This window comes from Nerophis ophidion, linkage group LG24, assembly GCF_033978795.1.
Source record: "Nerophis ophidion isolate RoL-2023_Sa linkage group LG24, RoL_Noph_v1.0, whole genome shotgun sequence".
In the NCBI taxonomy this organism is placed as follows: domain Eukaryota; kingdom Metazoa; phylum Chordata; class Actinopteri; order Syngnathiformes; family Syngnathidae; genus Nerophis; species Nerophis ophidion.
In genome coordinates, this window is record NC_084634.1 from 38,386,456 (window position 1) to 38,403,955 (window position 17,500).

General features: G+C 35.0%; 1 protein-coding gene across 1 annotated transcript in view; it reads left to right on the forward strand.

Annotated features, from left to right (window-relative positions):
• The window catches only part of LOC133542142 (potassium channel subfamily K member 2-like), a 70,353-nt gene that overhangs the window by 13,791 nt on the left and 39,062 nt on the right, over window positions 1-17,500 (forward strand). The window contains exon 2 of the mRNA XM_061886005.1: window positions 15,564-15,877. Within this exon, the coding sequence (XP_061741989.1) occupies window positions 15,564-15,877 (314 nt within the window). The remainder of the gene's footprint in view (window positions 1-15,563; window positions 15,878-17,500) is intronic.

Below are 17,500 nucleotides of genomic sequence, written 5' to 3' on the forward strand. Positions count from 1 at the left end.
AACATCTAGCTTCCAATCAAAGGGTCCTGGGTTCAATCCCAGTCAGGTCGATCGGCTTGCCAAGCCAAAGAAAGCAGGAGTGGGGATACACGGCACAAAAAGGGGTGTTGGGTGGTGGACAATGTGGGGGTGTATCACCTCCCCCACACAAAGTTAAGCTAAGTGGTAGCTGGTTAATTAACTTATAGTTAAAAAGGTAAGTATGGGTAATAATAATAATAATAAATAGTCTGTAGTCCAAAAGTCTAAGGGTTAACCTCGGGGGTTAGCTCCTCCTGTGTTCTGAGGCTAAAGTTGGTAAGTGGACCATCGGTAATTCCTGGCTGGGATGGGTGGGAATAGGAATAATTAATCAGTGTGAGTGTTGACCAATCAGCTCTCCTCGGTCTGACCAACATAATAGTCAATTAGTCAGTAAAAAAAAAATGATTGGAGAAAAAAATTTTAATTGGATAATGAAAAATAAAAATAAATGTAGTGGACAAATCCTCCTGATTAGCTGCAATTAGAATAATAAAAAATATAAATGATGAATAATTGGATGATGAAAAAAAGATAAAGCATAATTTTAATAAATGATATGCAATTAACTTTTACTTAATAGTGTTTTAATATTATCCATCCTATTATTTTTATTCATCCAATCTTTTTTTTTCTTTTTCATTATCCAATTGAAATTTTTTCTCTCTTCAATTATTCCAATTTGTTGTAATTATATGGTACTTTTTTTTTTTGACTAATTGACTATTTGTTGGTCAGACCGAGGAGAGCTGATTGGTCAACACTCACACTGATTAATTATTCCTATTCCCACCCATCCCAGCCAGGAATTACCGATGGTCCACTTACCAACTTTAGCCTCAGAACACAGGAGGAGCTAACCCCCGAGGTTAACCCTTAGACTTTTGGACTACAGACTATTTATTATTATTATTATTACCCATACTTACCTTATTAACTATAAGTTAATTAACCAGCTACCACTTAGCTTAACTTTGTGTGGGGGAGGTGATACACCCCCACATTGTCCACCACCCAACACCCCTTTTTGTGCCGGTATCCCCACTCCTGCTTTCTTTGGCTTGGCAAGCCGATCGACCTGACTGGGATTGAACCCAGGACCCTTTGATTGGGAGCTAGATGTTTAACCATTCAGCTATTCTTGGTCTTGCTTATGTACAGATTTCGGGCCCCAATGAAATATTCAATTGATAACCTGTCTCAGTAAACTATGATACAAAACAACAGCTTTTCTAGTTACCGATCAACTTGCCTGGGATTTGAACCCAGTGCCATTGTGATTGGGAGTTAGCAGCTTTAACCATTCAGCTATCCCTGGACTGTTTAGAGGAAGATTTCGGGCCCCAATGACATATTTAATTGAGCACCTGTCTCACTACTGAAAAAGAAACACTGAGTCCTCACTGTGATTTGAACCCAGTTCCCCTTGCTAGATGGTCAACAGTGTTAACCACTCAGCTGTGCTGGGTCTTTTTAGGCTGTGATTCGGGGCCCTAATGACAAATGTAATCAAGGAACTCTTTCTCTCTCATTTTACCAAAACTAATGGAGAGGAAGTACTAGCAGACATTCCATGCAGTGTAGACCGACATAAATCCCACCCAGAGTTAAATTGCTCTCACTACTGATGTTTGGACAAGTGTAGCCTACCTTGGCAATACATGCCACTACATTGGAGACGAATGGAACATGAAGTCAATCTCCCTTACCACCATGCCAGTAGAGGAAAGACATTCAGCATCCAACATTGCAGAATGGTTGGAATAGGTAGTAGCCAGGTTTGAAATTCTCCTAAACAAAATTATTGCTATTGTGCAGGACAATGGTGCACTTTATTAAAAAAGAAAAAACATTTTTGTAACAATTGCCTTGTTTTATTTGGCAAGTCGAAAGGACATGGTGCCAGTATGCTGTTTTTTTAAATAAAGTATTGGAAATGTTAGAAATGTAGTTTGTCTCTTTTATCCGATTATTAATCAAAGTAATAATCCACAGATTAATCGATTATCAAATGAATCGTTAGTTGCAGCCCCAGTATATATGTGTATATATATATATATATATATATATATATATATATATATATATATATATGTATACATATATATACATATATATATATATATATGTGTGTGTGTGTGTATGTATATACTTATATATGTATGTATGTGTGTATATATATATATATATATATATATATATATTTATGTCTTGATTGGATTATCCAGAGAACAGTGCTCGATACCGTGTAAGATGGCAATATGTAGGTGTGGGAAAAATCACAAGACTACTTCATCTCTACAGAACTGTTTCATGAGGGGTTCCCTCAATCATCTCCTGATGATTGAGGGAACCCTTCATGAATCATCTCTGATTGAGGGAACCCCTCATGAAACAGTTCTGTAGATATGAAGTAGTCTTGTGATTTTTCCCACACCTACATATATATATATATTTATATATATATATGTATATTTATATATATTCATATTTATACTTACTTTATGGTTGTGTGCCCTACTCAGAAATGTGTCAAAGATGCTATGCTCTAGTCTTCAGAAGCTGTATTGGTTTATCTCATTTTCTTTACACAGTCTCGTCAACTTGCCCCCCCTCCCTGTTCCACCAATATTTAGCTAAATTCTGTTTTGATTTTTCACCCCCGCTTTAGTGTGACGACATTGACATCAAGAGGGAGTGCATCCTGAGAAGCCTTGTTGTCTATCTCAAAGAAGATCCAGACACTTTCTTCAATGAATATCTGGTAAGTTAATAGTTTTTGTTACTCAGTAGCATGAAATAGTGTTACCCATTCTTATTTACATATATTGTGGTCCTTTGAGCTCAACACACTACAACTTTTTGAATAACTGGCATTTTGTAAACAACGGGGCTCGTTGAATTTAAACATTTTTTTTGAAATCACTGGTAGGTGCAAGAAAAGACAGAGTCAGAGTCTACTAAACTGGTAGTGGCAAACGGGCAGAGGCTCTGTGGAGTAAAACAGCTATTCCTGTCCCACAGGTCCATCTCTATCGGGATGTGGTTGCCTAAAGGATCGTGTTGCAGCAATTGCATTATGTTCATGGCTGCTTGCTCAATCAATCAATCAATCAATGTGTATTTATATAGCCCTAAATCACAAATGTCTCAAACGACTGTACAAACCATTACGACTACGACATCCTCGGAAGAACCCACAAAAGGGCAAGGAAAACTCACACCCAGTGGGCAGAGGGAGAATTCACATCCAGTGGGACGCCAGTGACAATGATGACTATGAGAAACCTTGGAGAGGACCTCAGATGTGGGCAACCCCCCCCCCTCTAGGGGACCGAAAGCAATGGATGTCGAGCGGGTCTAACATGATGCTGTGAAAGTTCAATCCATAGTGGCTCCAACACAGCCGCGAGAGTTCAGTTCAAAGCGGATCCAAGACAGCGGCGAGAGTCCCGTCCACAGGAAACCATCCCAAGCGGAGGCGGATCAGCAGCGTAGAGATGTCCCCAACCGATACACAGGCGAGCGGTCCATCCTGGGTCTCGACTCTGGACAGCCAGTACTTCATCCATGGTCATCGGACCGGACCCCCTACACAAGGGAGGGGGGGGACATAGGAGAAAGAAAAGAAGCGGCAGATCAACTGGTCTAAAAAGGAGGTCTATTTAAAGGCTAGAGTATACAGATGAGTTTTAAGGTGAGACTTAAATGCTTCTACTGAGGTAGCATCTCGAACTGTTACCGGGAGGGCATTCCAGAGTACTGGAGCCCCAATAGAAAACGCTCTATAGCCCGCAGACTTTTTTGGGGCTTTAGGAGTCACTAATAAGCGTGAGTCTTTTGAAGGCAGATTTCTTGCCGGGACATATGGTACAATACAATCGGCAAGATAGGATGGAGCTAGACCGTGTAGTATTTTATACGTAAGTAGTAAAACCTTAAAGTCACATCTTAAGTGCACAGGAAGCCAGTGCAGGTGAGCCAGTACAGGCGTAATGTGATCAAACTTTCTTGTTCTTGTCAAAAGTCTTGCTGAAGTTATTTACGGGTCAATTTCAAACATATTATTATTATTATTATTTTATATATATGGTTAACTTTCCAATCACGTTTAACTCGTGATACACAAATGATTGATTTGACAAGCAATGAGGAATTAAAAAAAAAAAAGCTAACTCATTTTCTGCAGCGGTGTTCAGCATTTTAACTAACACAAGTGTTCTGTTTTTGTGTGGTTGTTCAGGCCTCTAACACTGAGGATGCAGAAAGGGAGATTACCCTCCCAGTCATGGGGATAAACATCATCCATGAAGATGGCCATAGGCAGCCAGAGGATGTTGGAATTGTTATCGAAGGCATCAAAGTCCTAAGCAACGTGGACACCGTCATCATGGGGATCATAATGATGTTTGGGGCTCATTTATGCCCTCTCAAATACAGAGTGGGCCAAAATTCTAAACTGAACAAAGCCGCGGGCCAAAGTTGAACAACTTAACCTTTTAATAGGGACCCAAACAAGTTTTGCATTGAATAGTGAACAAGCAAAGCTTATATAACTTTATAGTGACATGCAAAATTGAGTTTTGTTGGTAGCGGGGGTGTATATTATAGCGTCCCGGAAGAGTAAGTGCTGCAATCGGTTCTGGGTATTTATTCTGTTGTGTTTATGTTGTGTTACGGTGCGGATGTTCTCCCGAAATGTGTTTGTCATTCTTGTTTGGTGTGGGTTCACAGTGTGGTGTAACAGTGTTAAAGTTGTTTGTACGGCCACCCTCAGTGTGACCTTTATGGTTGTCGACCAAGTCTGCCTTGCATTCACTTGTGTGTGTGTGTGTGTGTGTAGAAGCCACATATATTACGTGACTGGGCCGGCACGCTGTTTGTATGGAGGAAAAGCAGACGTGACGACAGGTTGTAGAGCAGGGGTCGGGAACCTTTTTGGCTGAGAGAGCCATGAAAGCCAAATATTTTAAAATGTATTTCCGTGAGAGACATATCATATTTTTTTTAACACATCTGGCTTTAGAGCCATAGGTTCTCTACCCCTGTTGTAGAGGATGCTTAAAACAGTACCTTTAAGGCACGATCCCCAATATTGTTGTCCGGGTGGAAATTCGGGAGAATGGTTGCCCCGGGTAATTTTCGGGAGGGGCACTGAAATTCGTGATTCTCCTGGAAAAATCGGGAGGGTTGGCAAGTATGAGAATTAGCGTTGAATGCGGTGTTACAGCGGCACCGCCACTGAATAATACCGGCGGGCCAGCTCTAATGTTTATTTATTATTGCCTCAAGGGCCAAATGAAATTCCACGGCGGGCCAGAGTTTGACACCCATGATCTAGGCCTTCCAGACAACCGCAAGTACACATTTGAGTTTTTCCAGAAGTTCCTAATGAACCTGGATGGTCACAAACCGAACACAAAGATACAGAAGCTGAAAATCAAGTTGTTTACATGAGAGGTGAACACTTCTTGACAAAGTTCATCATCGGATCTTTATTAGGGTCAATGCAATGGGCCAAGGACCCGATTGAAACTGGTGTGTTTTATTCTTTCTTTATTATTATTATTCCGCACCTATGCGCTGTAATTTGACCCCCTTAACATGCTTCAAAACTCACCAAATTTTACACACACCTCGGTATGGACCGGCAGACCAACTTATTAAGCAACCAAACACCAAAAAACAAAATTGCGCCCACTAGGAAAAAAAAACCAGACTGCTTGTAACTTCCGTTAGAGACATGAAACAAAAACTTCTATGTAGAGCTGACTTAGACCTAGATTTCATAATTTTACTTTCTAGGGCAAAAATCAACAAAAAATTTGCAAAAAACCATTCAAAGCAAAATTTTCGCAAAAATTACTATTTTTGCCTCTTTGCGCTGTAATTTGACCCCCTTAAAATGCTTCATAACTCACCAAACTTGGCACACACCTCAGAACTGGCAGAAATTGCGATCTCATGAAAAAATAAAAACACAAAACTCAAAAATTGCGGTCTAAATTTTTGAATAGAACCCAGAAAAAACTGCTCCTAGGAAGTGAAAACAGACAAAACTGCTTGTAACTTCCCTTAGGAATGTCGGACAGACATGAAACAAAATCCTCTATGTAGGTCTCACTTAGACCTATATTTTAATAATCGACATCCTATAGCAAAAATCAACAGGAAGTTAAAAATCACCCCTTCAAATTAAAAGTTTTGTAAAAACCCGTCACCTTTTTTCAAACGTTATCTCCTCTGAGTGTGTTTCTCGTTTCGGCTTCAAACTCGCACAGGAGAGAGATTGAACCCTTCTGATTAAAATTATTCACAGAATTTTGATTACTGCTCCAGTTTTGATTTTACGCGCCTTCAAAGAATCCCTGTGCTAAGTCTCCTAAAAAATGTCATTTTTGCTACATTTTGCTGTAATTTGACCCCCTTAAAATGCTTTGAAGTGCTAGTTGGCGCTCTACTATGCCAAGAAAAAGCCATTTATCAACAACATCCAGAAACGCCGTTCTTTAATTTGACCCCTTTAACATGCTTCAAAACTCACCAAATTTTACACACACATCAGGACTGGCAAATATTGCCATCCAATAAATAAAAAAAACCCCCAAAAATCAAAATTGCGCTCTAGCGCCCCCTAGGAAAAAACACAGACAAAACTGCTTGTAACTCCTGTTAGGAATGTCATAGAGACATGAAACCAAAGCCTCTATGTAGGTCGAACTTAGACCAGGGCTTGAGTGGCGGCGGCAGCAGCCAAAGGCGAGCCCGGCCAACGCTGCTTGCAGCTTTAATTTTTGGTTGTATTTTTTTGCCTTCATTTTCACCCCATTTAAAGTCAAACTATGACCTACAACATTTTGAACTTGAGAATTGGACCTAACTTTACCTCCCCATTTTATCTCCGAGTGTGACTCTCCTGCACACTTCTCGCATCCATTTCTCTCCTCCGTTTTATCACTCAACCCTGGATAAATGGATTATGTTTGATTCAAGACTTTGGAAGTTTATTTTGTATTTTTTGAATAACTAGTACTGTTCTCATGTTTTGTTTTTACTTGCTTACATTCAAAGGATATTTGCTGCTAGCATCCCATTAATATCAGATTCCTGATCTGTGAATGTTAAGTTTTTCTTAGTTATTTTTGTTTGTTGCCAATTTGATCCATGTTGTTTTCTTCTATTTAGCTGTAGTTCATTGAGGCTAATGGCTGCATTAGCACACTTGTGCAGGACTCACATGTGTTTTTGCAGTTCCCTTTGTGGCACCGAGTGTTCATTTTACACCACTTTAAGCTATTTTGGAGAACCGTTTCTCGTAAAGTTTTCCTCGAGTTATTTAAGAAAAGGTAAAACTTTTTCTTGCTGTTTTATATGCTTTCTATCAAGTCAATTTGACATATTTGTTAATATAACACTAAGTGTTTAGTCTGTGTTGGTAGGCAAATCTGACATTGGTCTTTCTGTAAAATTGACTTCTTGATGTTTTGTTTTCACTGAAACTCAACATTTTGGTTTGTGTTTTCAAGTACCTTTGACATCCTGTGGTGTTATATTCAAGATTGTTGAATTAAGGATTATTTTCTACATTAAAAATACCAACCAGGTTTTGTCTGATGTGTTTTATGGGATCAAGGGTGATTTTTAGCTTGCTTAATTTCCAATAAATTTGGAGTTGGGCACATATAAATTAATTTTGCTTAGTAACCAAAATAATTTCATTTTAGCTGTATTTGTTAAAAATTAGTCTGACAAATCTAAATCCATTTCGCTTAGTTATTGCAATAATTTCATTTTGGCTTTATTTGCTAGAAATTAGTTGGACTAACTCCTTTTTATTGTGTTGTGAGAATGTACTAATTTTGAGTTGGGGAAACATTTATTTGTTGGATGGAAATCCTGCCCTCATTTTAATTGAGTTCTTCAAATGAGTAATTTTTTGGAGTGTATTGTTATTATTAGGGACTGACTTTCCCATTGAGACAGAGGACCCTAATGTATTTGTAAGGTTTTATTATTAGGTACCGAATGTCCCTTTGGGACAGAGGACGTTATTGTATTTTTAAGGTTGTATTCTTTATTATTATTATTATTATTATTAGGGACTGAATGTCCCATTGGGACAGAGGACCCTGTTGTATTTGTAAGGTTTTATTATTAGGGACAGAGGACCCTATTGTATTTCGAAGGTTGTATTCTTTATTATTATTAGGGACTGAATGTCCCATTGGGACAGAGGACCCTATTGTATTTGTAAGGTTTTATTATTAAGGACCGAAAGTCCTTTTGGGACAGATGACCCTATTGTATTTCTAAGGTTGTATTCTTTATTATTATTATTATTATTATTAGGGACTGAATGTCCCATTGGGACAGAGGACCCTAATGTATTTGTAAGGTTTTATTATTAGGTACCGAATGTCCCTTTGGGACAGAGGACGCTATTGTTTTTTTAAGGTTGTATTCTTTATTATTATTATTATTATTATTAGGGACTGAATGTCCCATTGGGACAGAGGACCCTGTTGTATTTGTAAGGTTTTATTATTAGGGACCGAATGTCCCTTTGGGACAGAGGACCCTATTGTATTTCGAAGGTTGTATTCTTTATTATTATTATTATTATTATTATTAGGGACTGAATGTCCCATTGGGACAGAGGACCCAATTGTATTTGTAAGGTTTTATTATTAGGGACCGAATGTCCCTTTGGGACAGAGGACCCTATGTATTTCTAAAAGTTGTATTCTTTATTATTATTATTATTATTAGGGACTGAATGTCCCATTGGGACAGAGGACCCTTTTGTATTTGTAAGGTTTTATTATTAAGGACCGAATGTCCCTTTGGGACAGATGACCCAATGTATTTCTAAGGTTGTATTGTTTATTATTATTATTAGGGACTGAATGTCCCATTGGGACAGAGGACCCTATTGTATTTGTAAGGTTTTATTATTAGGGACCGAATGTCCCTTGGGGACAGACGACCCTATGTATTTCTAAAGGTTGTATTCTTTATTATTATTATTATTAGGGACTGAATGTCCCATTGGGACAGAGGACCCTATTGTATTTCTTAGGTTTTATTATTCCGCCGCCTCTTTGAGCTGTAATTTGACTCCCTTAATATGCTTCAAAACTCACCAAATTCTACACACACATCAGGACTGGCGAAAATTGCCATGTAATAAAAAAAACAAACCCCAAAACTCAAAATTGCGCTCCAGCGCCCCGTTAGGAATGTCGTAGAGACATGAAACAAAAAGCTCCATGTAGGTCTGACTTAGGCCTAGATTTCATAAAATGACTACAAGCTATCGTGCAAAGCAGTGTTGAGGTTTTATCCCAGTAACCTCAACACTGGCAACTGCTAATATTTGGTGCATTTTAATGTTTCATATACACATGCATACTGCGTAATATAATTATGGTAACTTTATCCATTAATATTAATTTTATTTTAATTCACTTTTTTTTTTTTATGATTATTTTTAACATTTTATTTTTTATTTTTTGTTTGATAATAATGTATTAAACAACATTACAAGTTAATGTCATTTATACATTTCATTTTTCTTCTCTTTTTTTTCTTTTTTAAAATTATATTCACAAACTCCCACCCAATTCCATCTTAAAAACATTTATAAAGCAATTGAGAAGGCATACAAATACAATACTTATTAAATATATATATATATATTTTTTTTAAATAGGGAAAACATATTTTTAACAAAGTTATGTAATTGCAGAAAGCTTAGTTTTTCTGTTGTTTATTTTAGATTGATCCAACATTTTAATATTCAAAAAGCTTCCATTCAATCCACTTTAATAGCAACAATCTCTAGTGCAAAGTGGTGTTCAAGTTATATCCCAAAAAAACGCTGGCAACTGCTAATATTATTTGGCTTTTTTTGTAAGATCGTCCATGCATTTTAGTGTTTCATATACACATGCATACTGCTTAATATAATTATGGCGACTTTTTTCCCATTAATATTCATTTAATTCTGATTCACATTTTATTTTTAATGATTTTTGTTACATTTTTAGAATTTTTAAAAATAGTTTTGATAAAAATGTATTTAACACTATTATTACAATATGATCTCATTTATACATTATATTTTTCTTTTTTTTTTAAATTATCTTCACAAACTCCAACCCAATCTCAGTTTAAATAAACTTAGTATAAACATTTATAAAGCAATTGAGAAGGCATACAAATACAATACTTATTAAATACAACATATAAAAAAAAAAGGGAAAACATTTTTAACATTGTGTAATTTCAGCAAGCTTTGTTTCTTTAATTTGATCAATATTTTTATGTTTAATAACCTGCCGTTCCATCCAATGGTTTGCACTCTGACGTCTTCTAGCACTGGTGTCAAACTCAAGGCCAGATCTGTGAAAGCCTGGGGAAAATGTGTGTTCATAAAATACTTTTGTTTTTTTTACTAAATGCAAATAATTATTTAAATTTTGACAGGAAAAAATGTGCATCTTTCAAACGTTATGTAATTATACCGAATATTATATTAGTGTCTTACAAAAATCTGTTAGTAAATATAAAAATATAAATATTTACTCATCACCTTTACGTCTGATGTATCCATTAGTTTGTACATGAAACTATTTAATCTAATGCATAGGCAATAATGTAATACCCTGAGGTGATTACTGCTGCACATTTAGATCAATGCTGTCAATACCGCATCTATAATTTTAATTAATTTCAAAAATGTGACCTTCAATGAAAACAAGTTTGTCTAATAGCAACAAGCTATCGTGCAATGCAGTGTTGAGGTTATATCCCAGTCACCCCAATAATTAATACATTAACATTAATTGTATTGTAATTTGCATTTTTTTTTTCATGATTTTTGTTACATTTTTTGGTATTTTGTTTATATTTTTGTTTGATGAAAATTGATGAAACAATATCATTACAATATCTCATTTACACTTTTAGTTGTTTTTTGTTTTATATCCACAAACTCCAACTCAATCCCAGCTTTAAAAAAACATAGTATATACATTTATAAAGCAATTGAGAAGGCATACAACACTTATTAAATACAAAATGTAAAAAAAAGGGAAAACATATTTTTAACAGTTATGTAATTGCAGTGAGAGTTGCAAGCTTTGTTTCATTAATATGATCAATATTTTAATATTTATTAAGCTTGCATTCAATGCAATGGTTTGTGTAGTAGCAAGAAGCTGCAGTGCAAAGCAGTGTTGAGGTTATATCCCAGTCACCTCAATAATTAATACATTAACATTAATTGTATTGTAATTTGCATTTTTTTTTTCAAGATTTTTGTTACATTTTTTGGTATTTTGTTTATATTTTTGTTTGATAAAAATAAATGAAACAATGTTATTACAATATCTCATTTACACTTTTAGTTGTTTTTTTATTATATCCACAAACTCCAAGTCAATCCCAGGTTTAAAAAAAACATCGTATAAAGATTTATAAAGCAATTTAGAAGACATACAACAATATGTAAAAAAAAAAAAAAGGGAAAACACATTTTTAACAGTTATCTAATTGCAGTGAGAATTGCAAGCTTTGTTTCATTAATTTGATCAATATTTTAATATTTATAAAGCTTGCATTCAATGCAAAGGTTTGTGTAGTAGCAAGAAGCTGCAGTGCAAAGCAGTGCTGAGGTTATAAATTGTGTGCATTTTAATTTTTTATATACACATGCATACCACTTAATATCATTCTGGTAACTTTTTCCCATTAATATTAATTTTACTCTATTTTGCATTTTTTTTTCATGATTTTTATTACATTTTTTGGTATTTTGTTTATATTTTTGTTTGATAAAAATGGATGTAACATTATTTTTACAGTATCTCATTTACACTTTTAGTTTTTTTTAATTATATCCACAAACTCCAACTCAATCCCAGCTTTAACAAACTTAGTATAAACATTTATAAAGCAATTTAGAAGGCATACAAGTCCGATACTATATAAATACAATATGTAATTAAAAAAAAAAGGGTAAACACATTTTTAACAGTTATGTAATTGCAGCGAGAGTTGCAAGCTTTGTTTCATTAATTTGATCAATATTTTGATATTTATTTAGTTTGCATTCAATGCAAAGGTTTGTGTAGTAGCAAGAAGTTGCAGTGCTGAGGTTATAAATTGTGTGCATTTTAATTTTTTATATACACATGCATACCGCTTAATATCATTCTGGTAACTTTATTCCATTAATATTAATTTTACTCTATTTTGCATTTTATTTTCAATGATTTTTATTCCATTTTTGGTATTTTGTTTATATTTTTGTTTGATAAAAATGGATGTAACATTTTTACAGTATCTCATTTAAATAAATAAATGATAAATGGGTTGTACTTGTATAGCGCTTTTCTACCTTCAAGGTACTCAAAGCGCTTTGACACTACTTCCACATTTACCCATTCACACACACATTCACACACTGATGGAGGGAGCTGCCATGCAAGGCGCCAACCAGCACCCATCAGGAGCAAGGGTGAAGTGTCTTGCTCAGGACACAACGGACGTGACGAGGTTGGTACTAGGTGGGGATTGAACCAGGGACCCTCGGGTTGCGCGTGGCCACTCTTCCACTGCGCCACGCCGTTTCATCCACACTAAACCATCATTTAAGGTTCCCATCCTCGGATCATTTTTTAGTAAGTGCGCTGTGTATTTCTTCAATCTCCGTTTTCAATCTCAATTTACACTTTTATTTTTTTTTTTAATTATATTCACAAACTCCAACTCAATCCCAGTTTTAACAAACTTAGTATAAACATTTATAAAGCAATTTAGAAGGCATACAAGTCCGATACTATATAAATACAATATGTAAAAAAAAAAAAAAAAGGGAAAACAAATTTTTAACAGTTATGTAATTGCAGCGAGAGTTGCAGGCTTTGTTTCATTAATTTGATCAATATTTCAATATTTATTAAGTTTGCATTCAGTGCAATGGTTTGTGTAGTAGCAAGAAGCTGCAGAGTTGAGGTTATATCCCAGCAAAAGCACGTGTGACCTGCTCCATTGTGTATTAACACGCCACAATCATATGAAATATGAATGGGCTTATGCAACCCTGCATGTGGTGTTACACGCTGAAAGAGCATCTTTTTGCTTATCAGCAGCGTTGTCGGCACTGGGAAGTTTGCTGTAAATATGTCAATGAAAAGCATGCACATTAAATATTATAAGTAACATTTTGTGTGTCGAGCAGAAGTTTTCCACTGAGGGCCGCACAGTAAACTAATCAAAGCATGTTGGGCGCTATTTGGGTATTTTTCTTTTTTTTAACCTTTGGGGCTCCCCTCAAGTTTGGAAGGGTCTCAGTCATAAAACTGTAAAAAAAAGAAAAGTCATATATACACTATATTGCCAAAAGTATTTGGCCACCTGCCTTGACTCACATGTGAACTTGAAGTGCCATCCCATTCCTCACCCATAGGGTTCAATATGACCATTTGCAGCTATTACAGCTTCAACTCTTCTGGGAAGGCTGTCCACAAGGTTGCGGAGTGTGTTTACAGGAATTTTTCACCATTCTTCCAAAAGCGCATAGGTCACACACTGAGGCCTGGCTCTCAGTCTCCATTGTAATTCATCCCAAAGGTGATCTATCGGGTTCAGGTTAGGACTCTGTGCAGGCTAGTCAAGTCAACCATGTCTTTATGGACCTCGGTGCACAGTCCCCACTGGAAATCACTAAGCTCCTGAGAGCGGCCCATTCGCTCACAAATGTTTGTAGAAAAAGTGCCCATGCCCAAGAGCTTGATTTTGTACATCAAGTGATTAGGACACCTGAGTTTGATCATTCGGATGGGTGGCCAAATACCTTTGGCAATATAGTGTGTGTGTGTGTGTGTGTGTGTGTGTGTGTGTGTGTGTGTGTGTGTGTGTGTGTGTGTGTGTGTGTGTGTATAAACTGAGATTTAACCTAGATCAACTTCAGATCTGTCAGTAAAAAAGTTTTACTCCATTTTTTTTTACATTTTATGCCAATTTTGTTCAAGATAACATTTTTAAAAGTGCAATAATTGTGAAGAAGTAATAGGAGTCTTAAATGGGTCAATACTTCATAAAAACAGTCATGATTCGTTATTAGTTTTTGAGCAAAGATGGTAAAAAATTTAAAAAAATCCCAATAAAATTGTCAGGGATCCCAAAAGGCCCCAATCATAAAAGTGTTAAAAAAAAGTCACAAATGATTTTACTTTGTCTGTAGATTTACTTCAGATTTATTTGTCAATTATACATTTATGATTTTTTCAAATGTGTTGTTTTATGCCCTTTCCTTTTCGTCATAAATACTTAGTTTTATATATTAATATTTATACACCATTTTTTTTACATTGAATTTTTTTAACAATATATCTATTACACTAAACTTTTTTTTCCACTGAATTTTTTTACACAATTTTTATTCCACAGAATTTTTATTCCACTGAACTTTGAATTTTTATTACACTGACTTTTTTTTTTTTTTTACACAGTTTTAATCATACAGAATTTTTTTTTACACTGATTTTTTTTTTACACAATTTTATTACACTGAACTTTTTTTACACTTAATTTTTATTACACTTAATTTTATTTTGCACTGTATTTTTATACAACTGAACTTTGAATTTTTATTACACTTCATTTTTTTACACTTCATTTTTTTTACACAATTATCACATAATTTTTTTTACAGTGAATTTTTATTCCACTAAATTTTTATTACACTGAACTTTGAATTTTTTTTACACTGATTTTTTTGACACAATGTTATTACACTGAACTTGTTTTACACTTAATTTTTATTACACTTAATTTTTTTTTGCACTGGATTTTTTTTTAAACTGAACTTTGAATTTTTTTTACACTTCATTTTTTTTACACAATTATCACTAAACTTTTTTTACACTTCATTTTTATTCCACTGAATTTTTATTACATTGAATTTTTTTTTTACAGTTTTTATCAAAGTGAATTTTATTTACACTGATTTTTTTCTACACAATTTTATTACACTGAACTTTTTTTACACTTAATTTTTATTACACTTAATTTTTTTTACACTGGATTTTAATTACACTGAAATTTGAATCTTTATTACACTTTATTTTTTTTAAACAAAATTATCACAGAACTTTTTTTACACTGAAATTTTCAACGCACGCATTTTGCTAGCACATTTTTATTCAACTTAATTTTTTTATAGTAAAAAATAATCTCTGATGAATACATGGCAATATTTTATTTTAAGATGTGTAGCGAAGCCTACTTTTTTTTTTTTTTTTTTAGAGAAGTTAGATTTTTCTCACGTTTGGTTCTATAAACAGACTCGTTAAAAAGTACATTTTGCAGAATCCACACGACTTCTAAGAACGTTTTCATGCTGAACACTAGGGGCTAATCACTGCTCTGTATGAACTATATGTACAAGAAAAAAAAGCACCATCTGGTGTGGCAGAGTGTCCACTAATGGATGGCAAATTGATCCAAATTATTAATCAGTTCCGTCCCCGCAGTGGCAGCACCTGACCTCCTTGACCCCAAATCTGCTGCCCACAATTCCAAGCCCCGTCTGTCCTTCTCGGCCAAGCCGGTGGTGCTGACGTGCGCGGAGGACGAGTGTGACGCCCGCACCACCGTCATGAGGTGGAAAACCGTGTCGGCCATCTTCTTCCTGGTGGTGCTGTACCTCATCATCGGCGCCACGGTGTTTCGGACGCTGGAGCAGCCTTACGAGAGCTCGCAGAAACTGGCCATCCTGGTGGAGAAGATGGAGTTCCTGGCCGTGCACGCCTGTGTCAACTCCTCTGAGCTGGAGGATCTGGTCAAGGTAGGCTCCCACTTTTCCTGCGGACTTAACCACTTTATTCATCAGAAACACTTCCGTGATAGAATGCCTTCACAGTTTTCGCTTCTCAAATATTTCGCTAGCATAAAATGTTACCATGCTAACAGCAAACATACTTACAAAATCATGATAGGTATCAAAATCCATCATTTTTTTGTCTAAAAGGTACACAGTTAGCTCAAATGCTAACATAAAACGTTCACATGTCAAAGTTAGCATGCAAACATGAAGCATACTTACATAAATGTAATCAGTATCAAAATCCACTATTTTTAAGTTTAAACGTACAAAATTAGCTAAAATGCCAGCATAAAACTTTCCATTGCTATAGTTAGCATGTTAACTTGGGAACAGTTGAAATAAGTGTGTTATTTTTAGCTTTAAATGTATAAAATTGGAGGAAAAACACTGATACGCTGACATAAAACGTTAGCATGCTAACAGCAAGCATACTTACAAATTTGTCATAGGTATCGAAATCCATGATTTTTAGTTTAAAAAGTAGAAAATTAGCTTAAATGCCAACACAAAACGTTAGCATTCAAACATGAGATCATGAAGCATACTTACAAGACTGTAATCAGTATCGAAATCCATGATTTATAAGTTTAAACGTATAAAATTGGCTCAAATGCTGGTATAAAACTTTACATTGCTAAGGTTTGCATGCTAACATGGGAACAGTTGAAATAAGTGTCTGATTTTTAGCTTTAGATGTATAAAATTAGATGAAAAAAACACTGAAATGCTGACATAAAACGTTAGCATGCTAAAAGCAAGCATACTTATAAATTTGTCATAGGTATCAAAATCCATGATTTTTAGGTTAAAAAGTAAAAAACTTGCTCAAATGCTAACACCAAACATTAGCATGCCAAAGTTAGCATGCGAACATGAGATCATGAAGCATACTTACAAGACTGCAATCAGTACCGAAATCCATGATTTTTAAGTTTAAACGTAAAAAAGTATCTAAAATGCTAGCATAAAACTTTACATTGCTAAAGTTAGCATGCTAACATGGGAACAGTTGAAATAAGTATCAAAATCTGATTTTTAGCTTTAAATGTATAAATTTAGTTGAAAAAACACTGAAATGCAAGTATAAAATGTGCATACTTACAAATCGAAATCTATGATTTTTTTGGTTAAAAAGTAGAAAATAAGCTCAAATGCTCACACAAATCGTTGGCATGCCCAACTTAGCATGCTAACATAGGAACAGTTGAAATAAGTATCTGATTTTTAGCTTTAAATGTACAAAATTAGATGTAAAAACACTGAAATGCTGACATAAAACGTTAGCATGCTAACAGCAAGCATACTTACAAATGTGTGATAGGTTTCGAAATCCATGATAGTTAGGTTAAAAAGTAGAAAATTAGCTCAAATGCAAAAAAAAAAAAAAGGTTAGTATGCCCAACTTGGCATGATAAAGTTAGCATGTGAACAAGAGATCATGAAGCATACTTACAAGAGTGCAATCAGTACAGAAATCCATGATTTTTAAGTTTAAATGTAAAAAATGATCTAAAAGGCTAGCATAAAACTTTACATTGCCAAAGTTAGCATGCTAACATGGGAACGGTTGAAATAAGTATCAAG